This window comes from Callospermophilus lateralis, chromosome 6 (genome assembly GCF_048772815.1).
Source record: "Callospermophilus lateralis isolate mCalLat2 chromosome 6, mCalLat2.hap1, whole genome shotgun sequence".
Taxonomy (NCBI): Eukaryota; Metazoa; Chordata; class Mammalia; order Rodentia; family Sciuridae; genus Callospermophilus; species Callospermophilus lateralis.
The window spans coordinates 161,105,597-161,119,218 of NC_135310.1; the positions used below are offsets into that span (position 1 = coordinate 161,105,597).

The 13,622-nt window shown below is 52.5% G+C and overlaps 2 protein-coding genes across 3 annotated transcripts; both read right to left on the reverse strand.

Moving 5' to 3' along the window:
- Positions 1-4,326: 4,326 nt before the first annotated feature.
- LOC143401010 (coiled-coil domain-containing protein 25-like) lies at positions 4,327-5,138 on the reverse strand. Of its 2 annotated transcripts, XM_077109611.1 has the most exons (2): positions 4,531-5,138; positions 4,327-4,484 (listed from the first exon to the last, which is right to left on the reverse strand). In XM_077109611.1, the coding sequence occupies exons 1-2, from the start codon at positions 5,063-5,065 to the stop codon at positions 4,432-4,434; spliced, it is 588 nt and encodes a 195-aa protein (XP_076965726.1). In that variant the 5' UTR covers positions 5,066-5,138; the 3' UTR covers positions 4,327-4,431. The 2 variants fall into 2 exon arrangements, with proteins under 2 accessions (XP_076965726.1, XP_076965725.1); XM_077109610.1 differs by having other exon boundaries at positions 4,327-5,138.
- A 4,522-nt stretch (positions 5,139-9,660) lies between these two features.
- On the reverse strand, positions 9,661-12,672 carry Pom121l2 (POM121 transmembrane nucleoporin like 2). The gene has a single exon (XM_076859637.2). It carries the CDS (start codon positions 12,670-12,672, stop codon positions 9,661-9,663), a length of 3,012 nt encoding a protein of 1,003 aa, XP_076715752.2.
- Positions 12,673-13,622: the final 950 nt, after the last annotated feature.

The following is a 13,622-nucleotide window of genomic DNA, read 5'->3' on the forward strand; positions in this document are numbered from 1 at the left end:
GCTGGACCTTTACATCTAGTCACAGTGCTTTAGGGGGCCACTCCAAGACCGGCTGCTGGTCTGGGACACCTCCAAGTAAGAGCGCCTTCAAAGCTGCCAAGGAAAGGGAAAAGCGCCTCCCCTCGTGGCTTTATTTCCATCTTTCCATTTCAGTTCTCTCTCTCTGTGTGTGGTTTCTTATAAATTCTAGGTTCTTGTTCTTTAGAAGAATTCATATCTTCTGACTGTTAAGGACTCTCTGCAGAGTGCTTTAACTAATTTTTTCTTAAAATTGCGTTTCACAAAAATCTCACTACAACTTCCTTTCTTCTCTCATTTTATGTCTCCCCTGGGAATCCAGACAAATAAACTTTAAAAAGGTCAATGCTTCCCGTTTTCTGCCACTTCATATTTAATTTTTGCCTCCGTTTCCCCCATGAAGCCCACACCGATGCAGCGCACCTATGCGGAGAGGAAACCGCGTCTTGGTGATCTCTGCAACAGGAGTGCTGGGGAGGCTGACCCAGAGCCCCATGGACGTGATCCCAGTTTCACGAACGCATGGACTTGAATACAGGAGCGGCAGCGGGGCGTTCGCCAAGTAAAGATGTAACGTAGACGTTGTGCAGAAGCAAAAAGTGCCTTTCTTTTGAATGTGAAGAACACAGAACTGCGACCTCCTGAAGGCCAGCGCGCTTTCTCTTCGCGGGAAGACGCAGTAGGGAGGGAGCCGTCGGCCTTTTTTTGACACGAGTGACGAGGGCAGGCACTGCAAGGAAGGAGGGCAGGGGCGACCAGTCTGGCAGAGGGCGAGTGTGGAGGCACCAGCTTCTCCCGGGTGTCCTGCGGGAGCCCGTCGGTGCCCCGCCGCGCAGGGCTGGGCGCTCACGCCACCCGCTGTGCCTCCTCACCCGCGCCCCGCGGCTCCTTCACCACGGACTCCACTCAGCTACGAGGAACCAACTTCCGAGCGTCACTGAGACGCCTCAAGGGCGTCGTGGCGAGCAAAGGTGCCACTGCCCTGCCTGCCGCGCGGGCGCCCGGACCTCGACGTCGCGTGGGCAGCGGGGGCAGCGGGGACCCGGCCAGCGGCGGGCGGAGGCCGAGCCTGGCGCGCGGCCAGGGCTGGCTGTGCGGAAGCGAGTCGGCGGACCTACCGACATACCTACCCAGTATGTCCACTGGGGCGAGCTGGGGCGAGGAGAAGGCACAGAGGAGTGTCCTCCCCGCAGCCGCGTGCTCCTCGCCGCGGTGCCCCTAGCCCTGACCCTGGGAGTGGGAAGCCTCGCCAAGGTACGATGCTTCCCTGAAGAAGGTAGCAAAAGGAGCCCTAAAGGGTGGTCCTTGGTGGTGACCTGCTTCCTGCCTACCAAGAACGCACTTGTGTTTCTTATTGTGCAGTCTAGGCTGCTTTAAAACCAGACCTCACACCTGCCGGACACGTCTGACTCCGTTAGACTATTCCTCTTGACACCCAGTGAGGGCATCCCGGACTTCTGAAGGACACAGAGTGCTAAGGCTGGGGTGTGACCTGCAGGGGCACAGGTCTCTGTGGCACTTTGCCAACGGGTACCTTGCTGTTTGTGACAATCTGGACTGGAGGGTGCTTTTTGAATTGTATTTACCAGCTGCATTCTTAAAAGGTGACACAAATTGATCAGAAACTCTTACAGGGAGAAGAGCAGTCCAGGATTCACTAGGGAGATTCAAGTGTGTCACCCTTTTTTCTTCAAATCCCAATGATAAGAAGAAAGGTTCCAGATCAATAGCCTGGAGAGGAGCAAACTAAACTCCAACTCAGCAGAAGGAAGGAAACTGAAAAGTTTGAGCTCAGTAAAATGGAGAATGGAAAAGCAAATGAATAGAGAAAACCAAAAATTTGTTCTTTGACCTTACTAGATCAATCAAGGAAGAAAATAACAAGACTCAGAAATAAGAGTTGGAACATCACTATTAAGCTTACTAAAGAAAATGGAATATAAAAGAATATTGAACAAATTGTATGCCAACAAATTAGATAACCTAGATAAACTGGACTGATTTCTAGAAACACACAAATTACTGAAACTGACTCAAGAAAGAGAAAATCAGAAGAGACCTGTAGCAAGTGAAAAGAATCAGTGAGCCAAGGCCTCCTGACAGATTCTAGGACCAGACTGATTCACCAGTGAATCCTACCAAATTTCAAAAGAAGAATTAAGACCAGTACTTAGGGTATAGTATGCATACCTGTAATGCACCACTCAGGAGGCTGAGGCAGGAATATGGAAGTTTAAGATCATTCTCTGTAACTTAGCAAGACCCTGTCTAAAAATAAAAAATAAAAAGGGATGGGGCTGTAGCTAAATGGCAAAGCACCCCTGGGTTCAACCCCCAGTACTAAAACAAACAAACAAACAAAAAACAGTCCTCTGAAGAGTAGACATGAAGGGAACAGCCTCTGGCTCATTTCTGAGAATCGTACTACCCTGGAATCAAAGCTAGAAATGATTCAGACAAACATGCCTTATGTTTATAAGATGCAAAAACCCACAGGGAACTATTAGTGAACCAAAAAAATTGTCTATCATGACAAGCGAAATTTAACTCAGGAATATAGGTGCTTCAACATGAGAAATTTAACCAATCACATTAACAAAAAGAAGAAAACCCCACATAATTGACACAGAAAAGCATTTTATAAAATCAAGCACTCTTTCATGAATAAAAAATAAACCACTTAGAATACTAGGGATAGAAAGGAACTTTCTCAACCTGAATAAGGACATTTATGGAAAACCCACAGTCAGACTTACCATTCATCACAGTCAGCTGTGGAAATATGGAAGTCTTCCTCCGGATATCAGGACCAAGGACTCCCTCTCCCCAGGGCTCTTCAGCATACTAGAAGCCCCAGCCAGAGTAATGAGTAAGAAGGAATAACAGAAGGTATCCAGTAGGCACCACTCCTACTCACAGATGGCTGGTCCTCTACCTAGGAAACCCCAGGAACACACATAGCTGGGCTTGCAAGTGAATTCAGCAAAGTTGCAGGGAACAGGATTCACATACACACACAGACAGTTGTGTTTTTTGTTTTTTTTTTTTTTCAGATTAAAAAAAAATACTTTATCATAATTTTTTAATCACAGAACTCCAGTCTAAAACATTAGACACACATGCCCACACACTGACCTCTGGTATTTTCATACCCCTCAAAATCTGGCCAATGAGTTATGCCTCAGGAATTTTCCAGATCAAGCCCATACACCAACTTAGAATAAAAGAAAATGTCTTCTGGTTTTACCCACACTTCCAAAGTGCTAGGCAGCTACAAGTTTTGCTGAAAGTCACTTTTGACGAATTAGAATAACAGCACCAGGCAGGGTTCTGGGTGTTACCATCTTCAAGCGGGGGTCCTGCAGGCTCTTTCTTGCTGTTTTGTCTTGTCACTCCCTTCAGGGATTGCCTTACACGTGGCAATAGAATGTATCTTCTGGTCAGAATCACAATGGGTAGCAAGTGCTTCAGCTGAGTAGTGATGTCACCTAAGTTAGGAGCCTGTAACTGGGAGATCCAATCTCAAGGGTCAAAACTCAAAAATAATCATTATTTCAAGTCAGGACATAAATCCCTTGGCTGGCTGGGAAAATGCTTGATGATTCAATGTGTACTTTTGCTTCATCTTGAATTTCAAGACAAAAGTCAGGTAACCTGTATCTCCCACTCAGTTCACAGAGCACCCTCTGGCCCCCCCTCAGCGCGGAGAAATGGAGCCTGGAGGTTGTCGCACCTGAAGCTTGGATCACTTGGTGAGCAGGCAAAACCTGATTTAGACCAACTATTTCTTTCAATATGATGCTACGAAGATGAAGGCCCTCACTTCAAAAAGGGAGGAGGACAAAGGAGCCGGGACAAGCTGAGGACCACTACACTAACAGACTGACGACATGTGGGAATGAGAACATTGAAGCCAGCAATGTTTTGAAATATCACTATCACCTTCAAAACTCTGCCTTTCTAATCAGGAAATTGGGAGTGGGAGAATCTTGGCCTGAATTGCCCACCAACACATTCTTCTTAACACAAGTGAAGGTATTTTAGGCTATGAAAAGCATTTCAAGACATCTGTTTTCAGGGATGGTTTACTCTAAAGTCTATCTCAAGAACAAGGGCAGTCAGCTCTCACAAGGTACTGAGACGTGTTCTGGCAAAAAATATTTTTGTTTTCCTAAAGTTATATATGCTGTCCTCAAGTTCAACTATAATATATATATATATATATATATATATATATATATATATATATATATATATATATATGTTCTTTTTTTGTCAGCAAAAAAAGGGATTTTTTTAAACTCCAAAATTAATAATATTTGTGTAGAATGAAGGCAGAATTTTGGTTGTTGTTTATAATTTAGAACATAGATGAAATCACAAGGTCAGCAAAGTTCTCTGCATTCACAGCTTTCAGAATCCTTTTCTCCTTTCACATGAACTCATCTGAATCATTGCCATCCTGATTTGAAGACATGTTCTCAACCTTCATTCGTGATGAATAGCTCCTAAGTTCATCCATCTCCCTCTTCTTCTTCATTTCTTCTTTTTCTCTCCTTTTCATTTCCTGAATTTGGGCTTTTTTCTCATTTCTCTCTTCCCAGTCTCTGCTTTCCTTCTCTGCAGCTAGGTCTGGAAACCGCTCCAATATGGTCTTTTCTAATCGGTTCAGTATCTCACTCACTTCTTTCTCCACCGTCATAATTTCTACATCCTTCTGCCTGTGAAAGCCTATCTGCCCCACATCCATGTCGGCTGTTTTCTTCAGGTTAGACCACGGCGTGTGTACCACATTAACGCTGCTCATCTTGCAGCCTGGAATGCTATTGGCCTTCACAAGGTGGGCACAGTCCATCAGCACTTCCTTTGGAATGTCTTCTATTTTTTCTCCCTTGTGTAATCGAAGGTATACGTGAGCTGAAGAGAGTTTGTCCACATGAAGCCAAATATCTTCAGGCCAGCCATACTTTATCAGATCTTCATTTTCATATTTATCCTTTCCCATGTAAATAGTGTAAGCAGATGAATTAATATCAAAGGCATGCATGAATTCACACTGGAGAATATGTGAGTAATGAGGGAAAGTCTTCACTCAATCCAGTCCTTTCACATGCTCAAAAGAATTCACACTGGAGAGGAACCCTGAATAAAGAATGTGGGATGCTTCACTATGGCAAGACTCCGCTGCTGCTAGTGAAGTACAACACCATGATCCCGACGGCCATGCGATCTACCCCAGAACCCAGCAGCAGGAGTCAAATCGCCAAGCTCAGGACACCAGAAGCGCGGTGCCCGCCTGCTCCCCGGAACTCCCGCGCGCACTTCGACAGTTGTGTTTTGACACTTGGAATGAGCAATCCAAAAATAAAGTTGAAATGGACTGACCGTGTGTCTCCCCCAGTTTACACTGAAATTCCATTTCCGAAGGTGATAGTGCTGGGAGGTGATTAGACCAGAGAGGAACCCTTGTTTAAGAGCCTGCAGAAAGAGGCCAGCAGACTCTTACCTTCCCTGCTTGTGGTGATGCAGTGGGAAGCCGCATCCCAGGACCAGGAAGACACCAGGAAGACACCCTTGACAGGTGCCATCTCTGGCGCAGGGTGACACTGAACTTCCCACTCTCCAGAACTGTGAGAAATGATCTCTGCTGTTCATGTGCCGCCAGCCTATGGTATCTTGATACAGCCGTCTGAACAGATTAAGACAGAAACAATTCCATTTACCCCAGAATCCAAAAGCATAAACTACCTAGGAAAAAAATTAAGCAAGGAGGTAAAAGAGTTGTTCGTGGAAAACTACAAACCATTGCTGGAAACCTAAACTTCTTTGAAATTTTTAAAATTCATATGGAACTGCAAGAAGCTTGGTATAGGTTGAAACATGACTCCTCAAAAAGATATGTTGGTATCTGGGCCCTGGTACCTGTGGATATGACCTTATTTGCAAAGAGGGTCGTGGCAGATGTGATCAGGATCGGGTCATACTGGACCCAGGTGGGCTCCACATCCCATGTCTGGGTCCCTGTAAGAACAGAAATTTGCAGACAGGGAAGAGAACTGGGTGACCGTATAAGCATTGTGTGTGTTTTCAGAGCCAGGCAGGCACAGGCACATACATCCAGAGTTGCTGGCCACACTACAGGCTGGCCAAGGTGGGAGTGGGCTCTCCCCAGAGCCTCAGAAGGAAACAGACTCTGTCCAAGCCGGTTCCAGACCTCCAGCTGCCAAGACTCTCTCGTTTGAAGCCACAAAGTCTGTCACAGCAACTCTGGGAACTCATGCAGCTTTGGAGATTAGAGTGGAGGCTGCTGTAACAAATGCCCAAGTGTGAAAGGGTTTTGAAGCTGGGAAAGGGGCAGCAGGTAGGAAAATCCTGAGGCACCTCAAGAAAAAGCCTAGATTGCTCTGAATGATTGTTGGCAGAAATGTGGATGGTAAGTGTAGTCTGACAAGGGCTGAAGAGAAAACAGGACAACGAGGGAAGTGTCTTTCTCCTGGGAAACACAGACACTCTCAGGGAACAGGTTGCCAGGACAACGTGGGAACTGACGGGAGCAGACATGTCGGGCTCACCTGTCGGTGTGCAAACAGGGCGAAACACCCCCTCTTTCCTTCAGGGGTTTGTCAGTGGAAGTGGTAAGAGGCACGGCCTTTTATGTGACTCTTTCCCGGGTCATTTCCCGACACCCAGCACCTCGGTATCTCCTCCAGTGGGAAGATAACAGGTGGGCACAGGGCTTCAGGGTCAGCTGCAGAAGAGACTCGCCCCCACGCAGGAGAGCTTTCATGCCTCTGACATCCAGATCCACCTCCAGACAGACACCTTTTCCTGAATGTCAAATAGCCTAACACCTCATTTAACAAGAAATACTTCATTTTCAAGATTTCAATTCAATGTCTATTTTTAGAAGTTAAGGAAATTAAAATTTCCCAGGGGTTGGGTTTATGATCTGCATGAAACCAAACTTGCCCTTTCAGGGTTCCATGTTGCATGTCAGACCTTCCACGCTCCCTGCAGAAACCTGGATCCGCCTGTTTCCTACTGCACTGACTGCCAGGATTCCCAGACTGCCTTGGGCCCCTTCAGCCCCAATTTCCACACTCCTGGGGTCTCCACCTCCTCACAACTGGACTCCATCTCTCCTCCCTGCACTGCATGTGACTCTGACTTCCAGAAGTCCCTTGCCCCCAAACTCACACATTCCTAAAAGTTCTGTCTCCACCCTTTCCTGCCTCCCCTGGGTCTTTAGGTCTTGGAAGGCACACCCAGGAAAAGACATGCTGCTTTTAACTGTTATGTCCCTGTGATAAGCAAAGGCACCCAGAACAGCCCAGTGGTTGGAAGAGAGAAGGGCAAGTAAACAGCTGGAAAAACACATAGCTAATTGAAGTGTCCTCTGCACTGCCCACAGTGCTGGCTGCAAGGCACAGAACAGCAGGAGCTGGGACGGAAACAGCCGTGTTCTAAGCCCCGGGAAAACCCAGGTCAGATCCTCAAGGATTCCCCAAGTCCTGCTCCTTAGTCTGTTCTCTTCCTGAGAAGGGCTAACTACCGGGCCCACTGCCCTGCTGGCCACCGGTGGAACTCGCACTGTTAATGCTGTGTCCTCAGAGTCTCCCACCAACTCCAAGCCTGCAGGCTTTCCATGCTGGTGACTCAGGACACGTCATTCTACACTGTTTATAAGCTCGCTGTGACCTGCTCCTGCTCATCCTACTACAGCCAACTTCCAGAAGTTGCCCCAATTCGTCCTGCCTTCCTCACCTTGTCCCCCTGGTGCAGACACAACTCAAGCTTCAAGTCTTAGCTGAGAGGGTCCTTCCCCTTGCCCTGGGCACTCCTTGTTCTTTCAGGATCAGGGGCTTATGGCTGACACAAGGGTGCCACACTGAGGTGTAACCCTCCCACACAGGAGCTGTCTGTTGCTCCCAAAGGTCAGTGCCAATGGGGCCGAGGACACGTTGAATCACAGGTACACAGCATAGGCAGTGTCCATGTGTTCTCCCTGGCCCTCTGCAAGGTTGCAAGTTTGGTGGGCAATGACGGCGGAAGTGGGTGTTCATGGCAGACAGGCCTGGCTTAGAATTCTAACCCTGGTGATCGGCTCTGGGGAGGGAGGAATGAGCACACTCCTGTCATCAGCCTCTAAATCCCCAAACTGGCCTTCCCTGGGCGGAGTCAGGTAGGTTTCCTGACATCACTCTGCCTCCATATCCACCATATCCAAATCGGTTGGACAGAAATTCCTATATCACAGACTTACTTCAACAATTTATTTTATTTTGTCATCTAACTTAATACTGTTTTTCCAATTAGACCTCCTCCACAGTCTCCATAAGCAGGAGATGGGTGGCCCATGTACTCAGGAAGCCGTTTTAGCCTCTTGTCAGGATGGTAAGTGCTCACCCACCCCCTCCCACAGGTGCTGCCCTGGGGTGGCCTCAGGCAGCTGCCCTTCCCCCCCCCCACTTCTCTCACTCCGTTGTCAGGCCCCAGGGCTTTCTGCTCCACCTGCCCTCCCCACACAGGACCTGAACAGGGAGGTGACATGAATAAAAAGGCATGAATAAAAAGAAAAAAGCTCGGTTCCCTGGTTGTGCATTTCTGGCTGGTGCTGGAGGAATGGCCAGTGTTCCTCCCTCCTGGCCCTCTGATTTCCCCAGAGGCTGTCCCTTAGAGTCAGTGCTGTTGTGCGTTCAGGAACCAGCTCTTGAAGAAGTGTGCCTGCCCATCCCTTAGCCAAACCCCACCAGTGGCACCACTCCTGGGAGCCGCCCCTCCCCCCCACGCCATCGGAAGCACACAGCAGACACCAGCATGGGACAAGAGAAGAGGTCTCATGTGTATGCACGGAGGGTGCCGGGGGAGAAGGCGGCAAGTGGAGACCTGCATCCAGGAAGGCGCTCCTGCTGGGTCCAAACCTGGAAGGACACTGGCCAAAGGCCTCCTTTTCTTGGAGTGAGGAGTAACCTCTGGGGTCTCACACAACAGTCTTCACTTTGTAGATTCAATTGGCAGGAGGAGGATGAGGCTGGACTATCGCCTCTCAGGAAAAGACTGGCAGCTTGTTGGGGAGCAGCACACAGAGTTCCCTGAGGGCCAACCATGATCCTCACCGAGAAGCTGGATTCAAGGTCAAACTACATCGAAAGCTTCTCCAAGAACCCACTGAGGAACAGAACAGCAAGAAATGAGAGATCTGTATCCCTAAGGGGCCAAAGAGGGGAGCCATTTACCAGAGCCAAATAAAAGGCTCAGATTGAGGGAGAGTCTATTCCTCCTCCCCCAAAGCAGGAGCACCTAGTCTGCAGCTGGGCCTTACTGCCCCGGCTGTTCCTGGGGCTGTTCCTGGGACGCAGCAGGAGGCAGCTCTGACACAGAGGAGCAGGGCAGGGGGTGTTGGGGGAAAGGGGTTAAGCTCTGTCTAAGCCCAGGAGGTCTAGTTCTGTCATCTGCTGTCACCACTGGATCGTGCCTGGTCCTCTACCTTCTTCCAGGTAGATGTATATTTAGGACCCCAGGGTGAGCATACAAAGCTTACTCTAGATCTGGGGTATGTCTGACTTAGTGAATTTGCAGAGACCAAAGCTCTTCGTGGAAATATTGGGGTCTGAACCAGGGTACAGGTAAGAGGAAAGTGAGCTATTTCTTGTGGGCATGATGCCTTCGGGTATGCCCTTGCTCCCGATTCCTTGGGGTTTTTGATTTTGTGCCAATGGAAAAGGTAGGAGCTGATGATTTAAAAGCATCTCTCCTTACAGAGTCTTGAAAATGTGGAGGGGACAGCCCAAGGCCAAGACGGCTGCCTACCTTAACTGGCCCAGGAATAGGGGTGCTGTGAGCAAAAGACATCTTTTTTGCAGAGAAGCTGGCCTTTCCCAAGAACAAAGGTGTGTTTTGGCGGGAAAGGCTCCAGCCTTCTCCAAAGCGCGTCACAGGGCTAGTGGTCCTACTAAGCCCTGCATCAGCATTGGAAGCCCCAGAGGCAGAGCTCACACTTGGGACAGTGATGAGGACCCCAGGCTCCCCACAGTCCATAGGGGTCACCAGTCCCCCAAAGGCAAAAGGCCGTGGTGCTGTGCTGCCAAACACTGAGCCTCGAGCCCCACTCACATGGCTGTGGGTGGCAACTCCAGAGCCAGCTGGATTGCCGGGACCCGAGGGGAGGCCATCACGGGTGCTGCCCAGGCCTGGCTGCATGCTGGCAGGCGTGTGGAAGGTGGGGGCTGCAGGCATCACACCCCCAAAGGCTGTCTGAGCTGAAGTTGGCACTGGAGTTGGGGATGCCACTGCTGAGTTCCCAAAAAGTAATGAGTCACCCAAGAGTGGGGCCAGCCCTGGCTGGGGGAAGCCTTGCTTCTGCCCACCAACGGCCCCAGATGCAGGCTGGGGAGTGACTCCTGGGAATAATGGGATAGGTGGCCTCGAGCTTGACCCCGTGGGAACTGTGACTGCTGGGGTCAGATTGGAGATGCTGGGTGACAACGCAGCCTGGTCTGCCGGTAGCAGGGCTGGGGCTGGCACATCCCCAAGACCACCAGTGCCTCTGCAGGGGAATATCTGGATGACACTCGGGAAAACGTGGCTAAAGACAGTGACTGTGTGTACAGTGGGGGTGACAGGGTGCTGGTGTGGTGGAAAAATGAAGCCCGGGGCTGGGGAGAAACTCGCCCTGAAGGTCTGGGCTGCCCCAAGCATGAAGGTGCTACAGGAGGTGAGGACAGAGGAAGCGTCACCTGTGATGCCAAGATCCGAAGGTGGCTTGAAGGCTGGGTCTCTAGATGTGCTGGTTAGCGTGGACCTGACCACAGGGGTGGCCCTGGCCAGGCCATGGAGCAGAGGAGAGGAAGCAGGAGCACATGGAGGAGAGGGCTGCTTGCAGGGGGAAGGAGCCTGCACTGGCATAGTTTTAAGTGGTCCTGTGCCACCAAAGACAGGCTTGAAGGTGGGTGGGAAGACAGCTGGAGGGGTGGGGAATGAAGAGCTTGCAGATGCTACAGGTGTGACTGGGATTCTGGGATTCAAGGAGCCTGCCACCTCAGGACTGGGCAGGGGCCCCAGAGTAGGTCTTAATATGGGGCACACCGAAGCTACAGCAGGAGGGGTGGGGGAAGGGCGGGGAGTTGAGGTGCTCATCGCCCCGAATCTTGAGCTTTGCATGGCGGGTGCTGCGAGGGTAATCACAGGAGGACCTGGGGGCATGGCAGACCTGTCAGCCTGAGGGGTTGAAGGAAGCCCCGCGGTGTCAGTGGCTGGAGATGTGGGAGAGGCTGGGGTCAGCTGGATGAGAGTAGCTGAGGGCTTGGCCTCTGAAGAGGTCTCTGCAGGGGGCTCTGAGTGTGAGCATTCAGCTGGGGTCGGCAGGTTAGGTGTCTTCTGAGGGCACTGCACCACACTGGTCGCCTCTCCAGTAGGCCCTGGGGAGGCCGGTGGACCGGGAGACTTCTGCGTCTTCAAGATTTCCAGCTGAGGAATCGTGCTGGTGGCAGCTGCTGTGCCCGAAGGAGGCCCAGTGAAAGACAGGCAAGGCTGAATGCCAGCCCAGGCCTTGCCTGGGTGCTCTCTGGTTTTGTCACTCCATTGCCGCTCGGTTTTCTTCCCCGAGGTCAGGGCCTCCCCAGAGGCAGAGCTCACACGAGGGACAGTGATGAGGGCCTGGGGGGCGGGGCTGGTGGACAGCAGGTTCCCGGGGTGAGACGGCAGCACTGGAACCTTCAGAATGTGCTGCCCACAACCGTCAGGGGCTCGAAGCGATCCAGTGTCTGACACCGCCGGGACTGGAGACGGAGGCTGGGGACCTTTCTCTTCCCTTTTCACTGGCCACTCTGGCGTCTGGATTGATGTACTGGAAAAACTTCTCTTCCATGGCTCTACGAAATCTCTGGAAGAACTGTAAGAACTGCTTATGGCGTTTCTTTTGGCGCAGAGCGGGCCTGCTGTGCGTTTTCCGGCAGAGGAGCTGTCGGAGGAGCCCCCGAGCCTCTTCCAGCGGTGCGCGGAGCTCCGGGAGTGGCAGCTCCTTTCCAGAGGCCCAGGCCTGGGCACGAAACCGGCGCCGGCTCGGTGTTTCGCCAGCGGCTTAAAGGCGGAGGGCCGGCTCTCGCGGGTCCGCTCCGGGTCGGAGCTCTCGGGGAGCCGCGGCTCTCGCACCCGGGCGCCCCCTCTCCTGCACTCCCGGAGCGCCCTCAGCACCGTCTCCTTGGCGCACGGGTCTGGCGGCTCCTCCGAGGGTCCCGCGGAGGCAATCACGCTTGCCGAGGCCACGGAGTGGGGCGCCCTCTGCTCGGGAGAAGAGATCTTGACCGTCACGGGGCTCCACACCGCCCGCGGGTGCCGCAGCGACCAAATGGTCCGCTTGAGGTAGCTTTCCCACCAATCTGAGGGGAGCGGCCCCCCGACGGAACTCTGGAACCTGTTCATGGGAAAGCGCCTCCACGCCTCGTTGACCACCCTCGCAGGATGGGCAGGGTCCCAGTTCAGCGGCCTCTTAGAGGGCCTGCGCCGTGGGGCGGGATGGGCGCGATGGATGTACGGGACCCGCTGGACGTGGCAGAGCGGCGGAGCCGGCCCGCGGATCCGAGGCCTCTCTGGCGAGTCCGCGCGCGCCCGGGCCGGGGACGCCGAGGGACCCGGCCTGCCCAGGAAGCTGCCCATGGGAGCGGTGGGCGCGGTCGACGGCCTGGAGGACAGCTTCAGCCGGCCATGTTCGCGACGGCCGCGGAATCGGCCCGAGTCCGAGCGTCCAAGGTCCGGGTGACGGTTGGGACCTGGGCACGAGGGAAGCGCGAGCGGCTCGGAGCTCCGCGGGGCGCCTGGCGGGAACGAGGGACGCGCTGCTCCGCGGCCCTGGAAGCTGCGTGGGTGTCCGCACCTCCGCCTGGCGCCGGCCGGGGACCGCGGGGCCCGGCCCACCGAGCGGGCGGAGCTGGAACTGCGCCGGGCTTCTGGGATCTGACTGCGGCGCCTGGAGGGTCGACTCCGGGTCGGCGCGGGTCTGTCGCCTGCAGTTCCCGGGGTCCCAGCTGGGAGCGCTCTCCGAGTCCCGCAATTAACGCGGGAACACGACTGCAGACCTGCACGGGTGGCACCCGAGCAGTCGAATTTGCACATCAGCGTCCGCGCGCCCCTCCTTTAGCGGTCGCCAGCAGGTGCCAGTCACTGGCGGAAAGAACTCGCCCACTCGCAGCCACCTCGGGGCTCCGTCAGCGCCTCCTGGTGGCGGAATCTGGGTCGCCTACCGGCTAGCGGCTGCCCGGTGTGAGGCCGCCAGGCTCGCGAGGTGCGCCCGGCAAGCGGCCCGTCTGCAGACCCAGACGCCCTCCGCCGGCACCAGCGCATGCCTCCTGCCTTGGCCCCACCGAAATAGGCCACCTCGAGATCTTGTCTGTTCTGCGAAAGAATGAAAGGAATAGCCACAGACCAGGGAAATGATTGCAAGAAACATATCTGATAAAGGACTGGTATAAAAATATAGACAGACTGTTAGAGCCTACAAAAAGTTTAAAAATGAGAAAAAGATCTGAACGACCTACCAACAAAGACATAGATGGAAAGTAGTGTATGAAAAGACGCTCAACATATGTCATTAGAGAAATGCAAACTAA

Bases quoted from the DNA above. Each gene is read 5' to 3' on its own strand.
- LOC143401010 (XM_077109610.1), bottom strand. From the start codon at position 5,065: ATGCATGCCTTTGATATTAATTCATCTGCTTACACTATTTACATGGGA.
- Pom121l2 (XM_076859637.2), bottom strand. From the start codon at position 12,672: ATGGGCAGCTTCCTGGGCAGGCCGGGTCCCTCGGCGTCCCCGGCCCGG.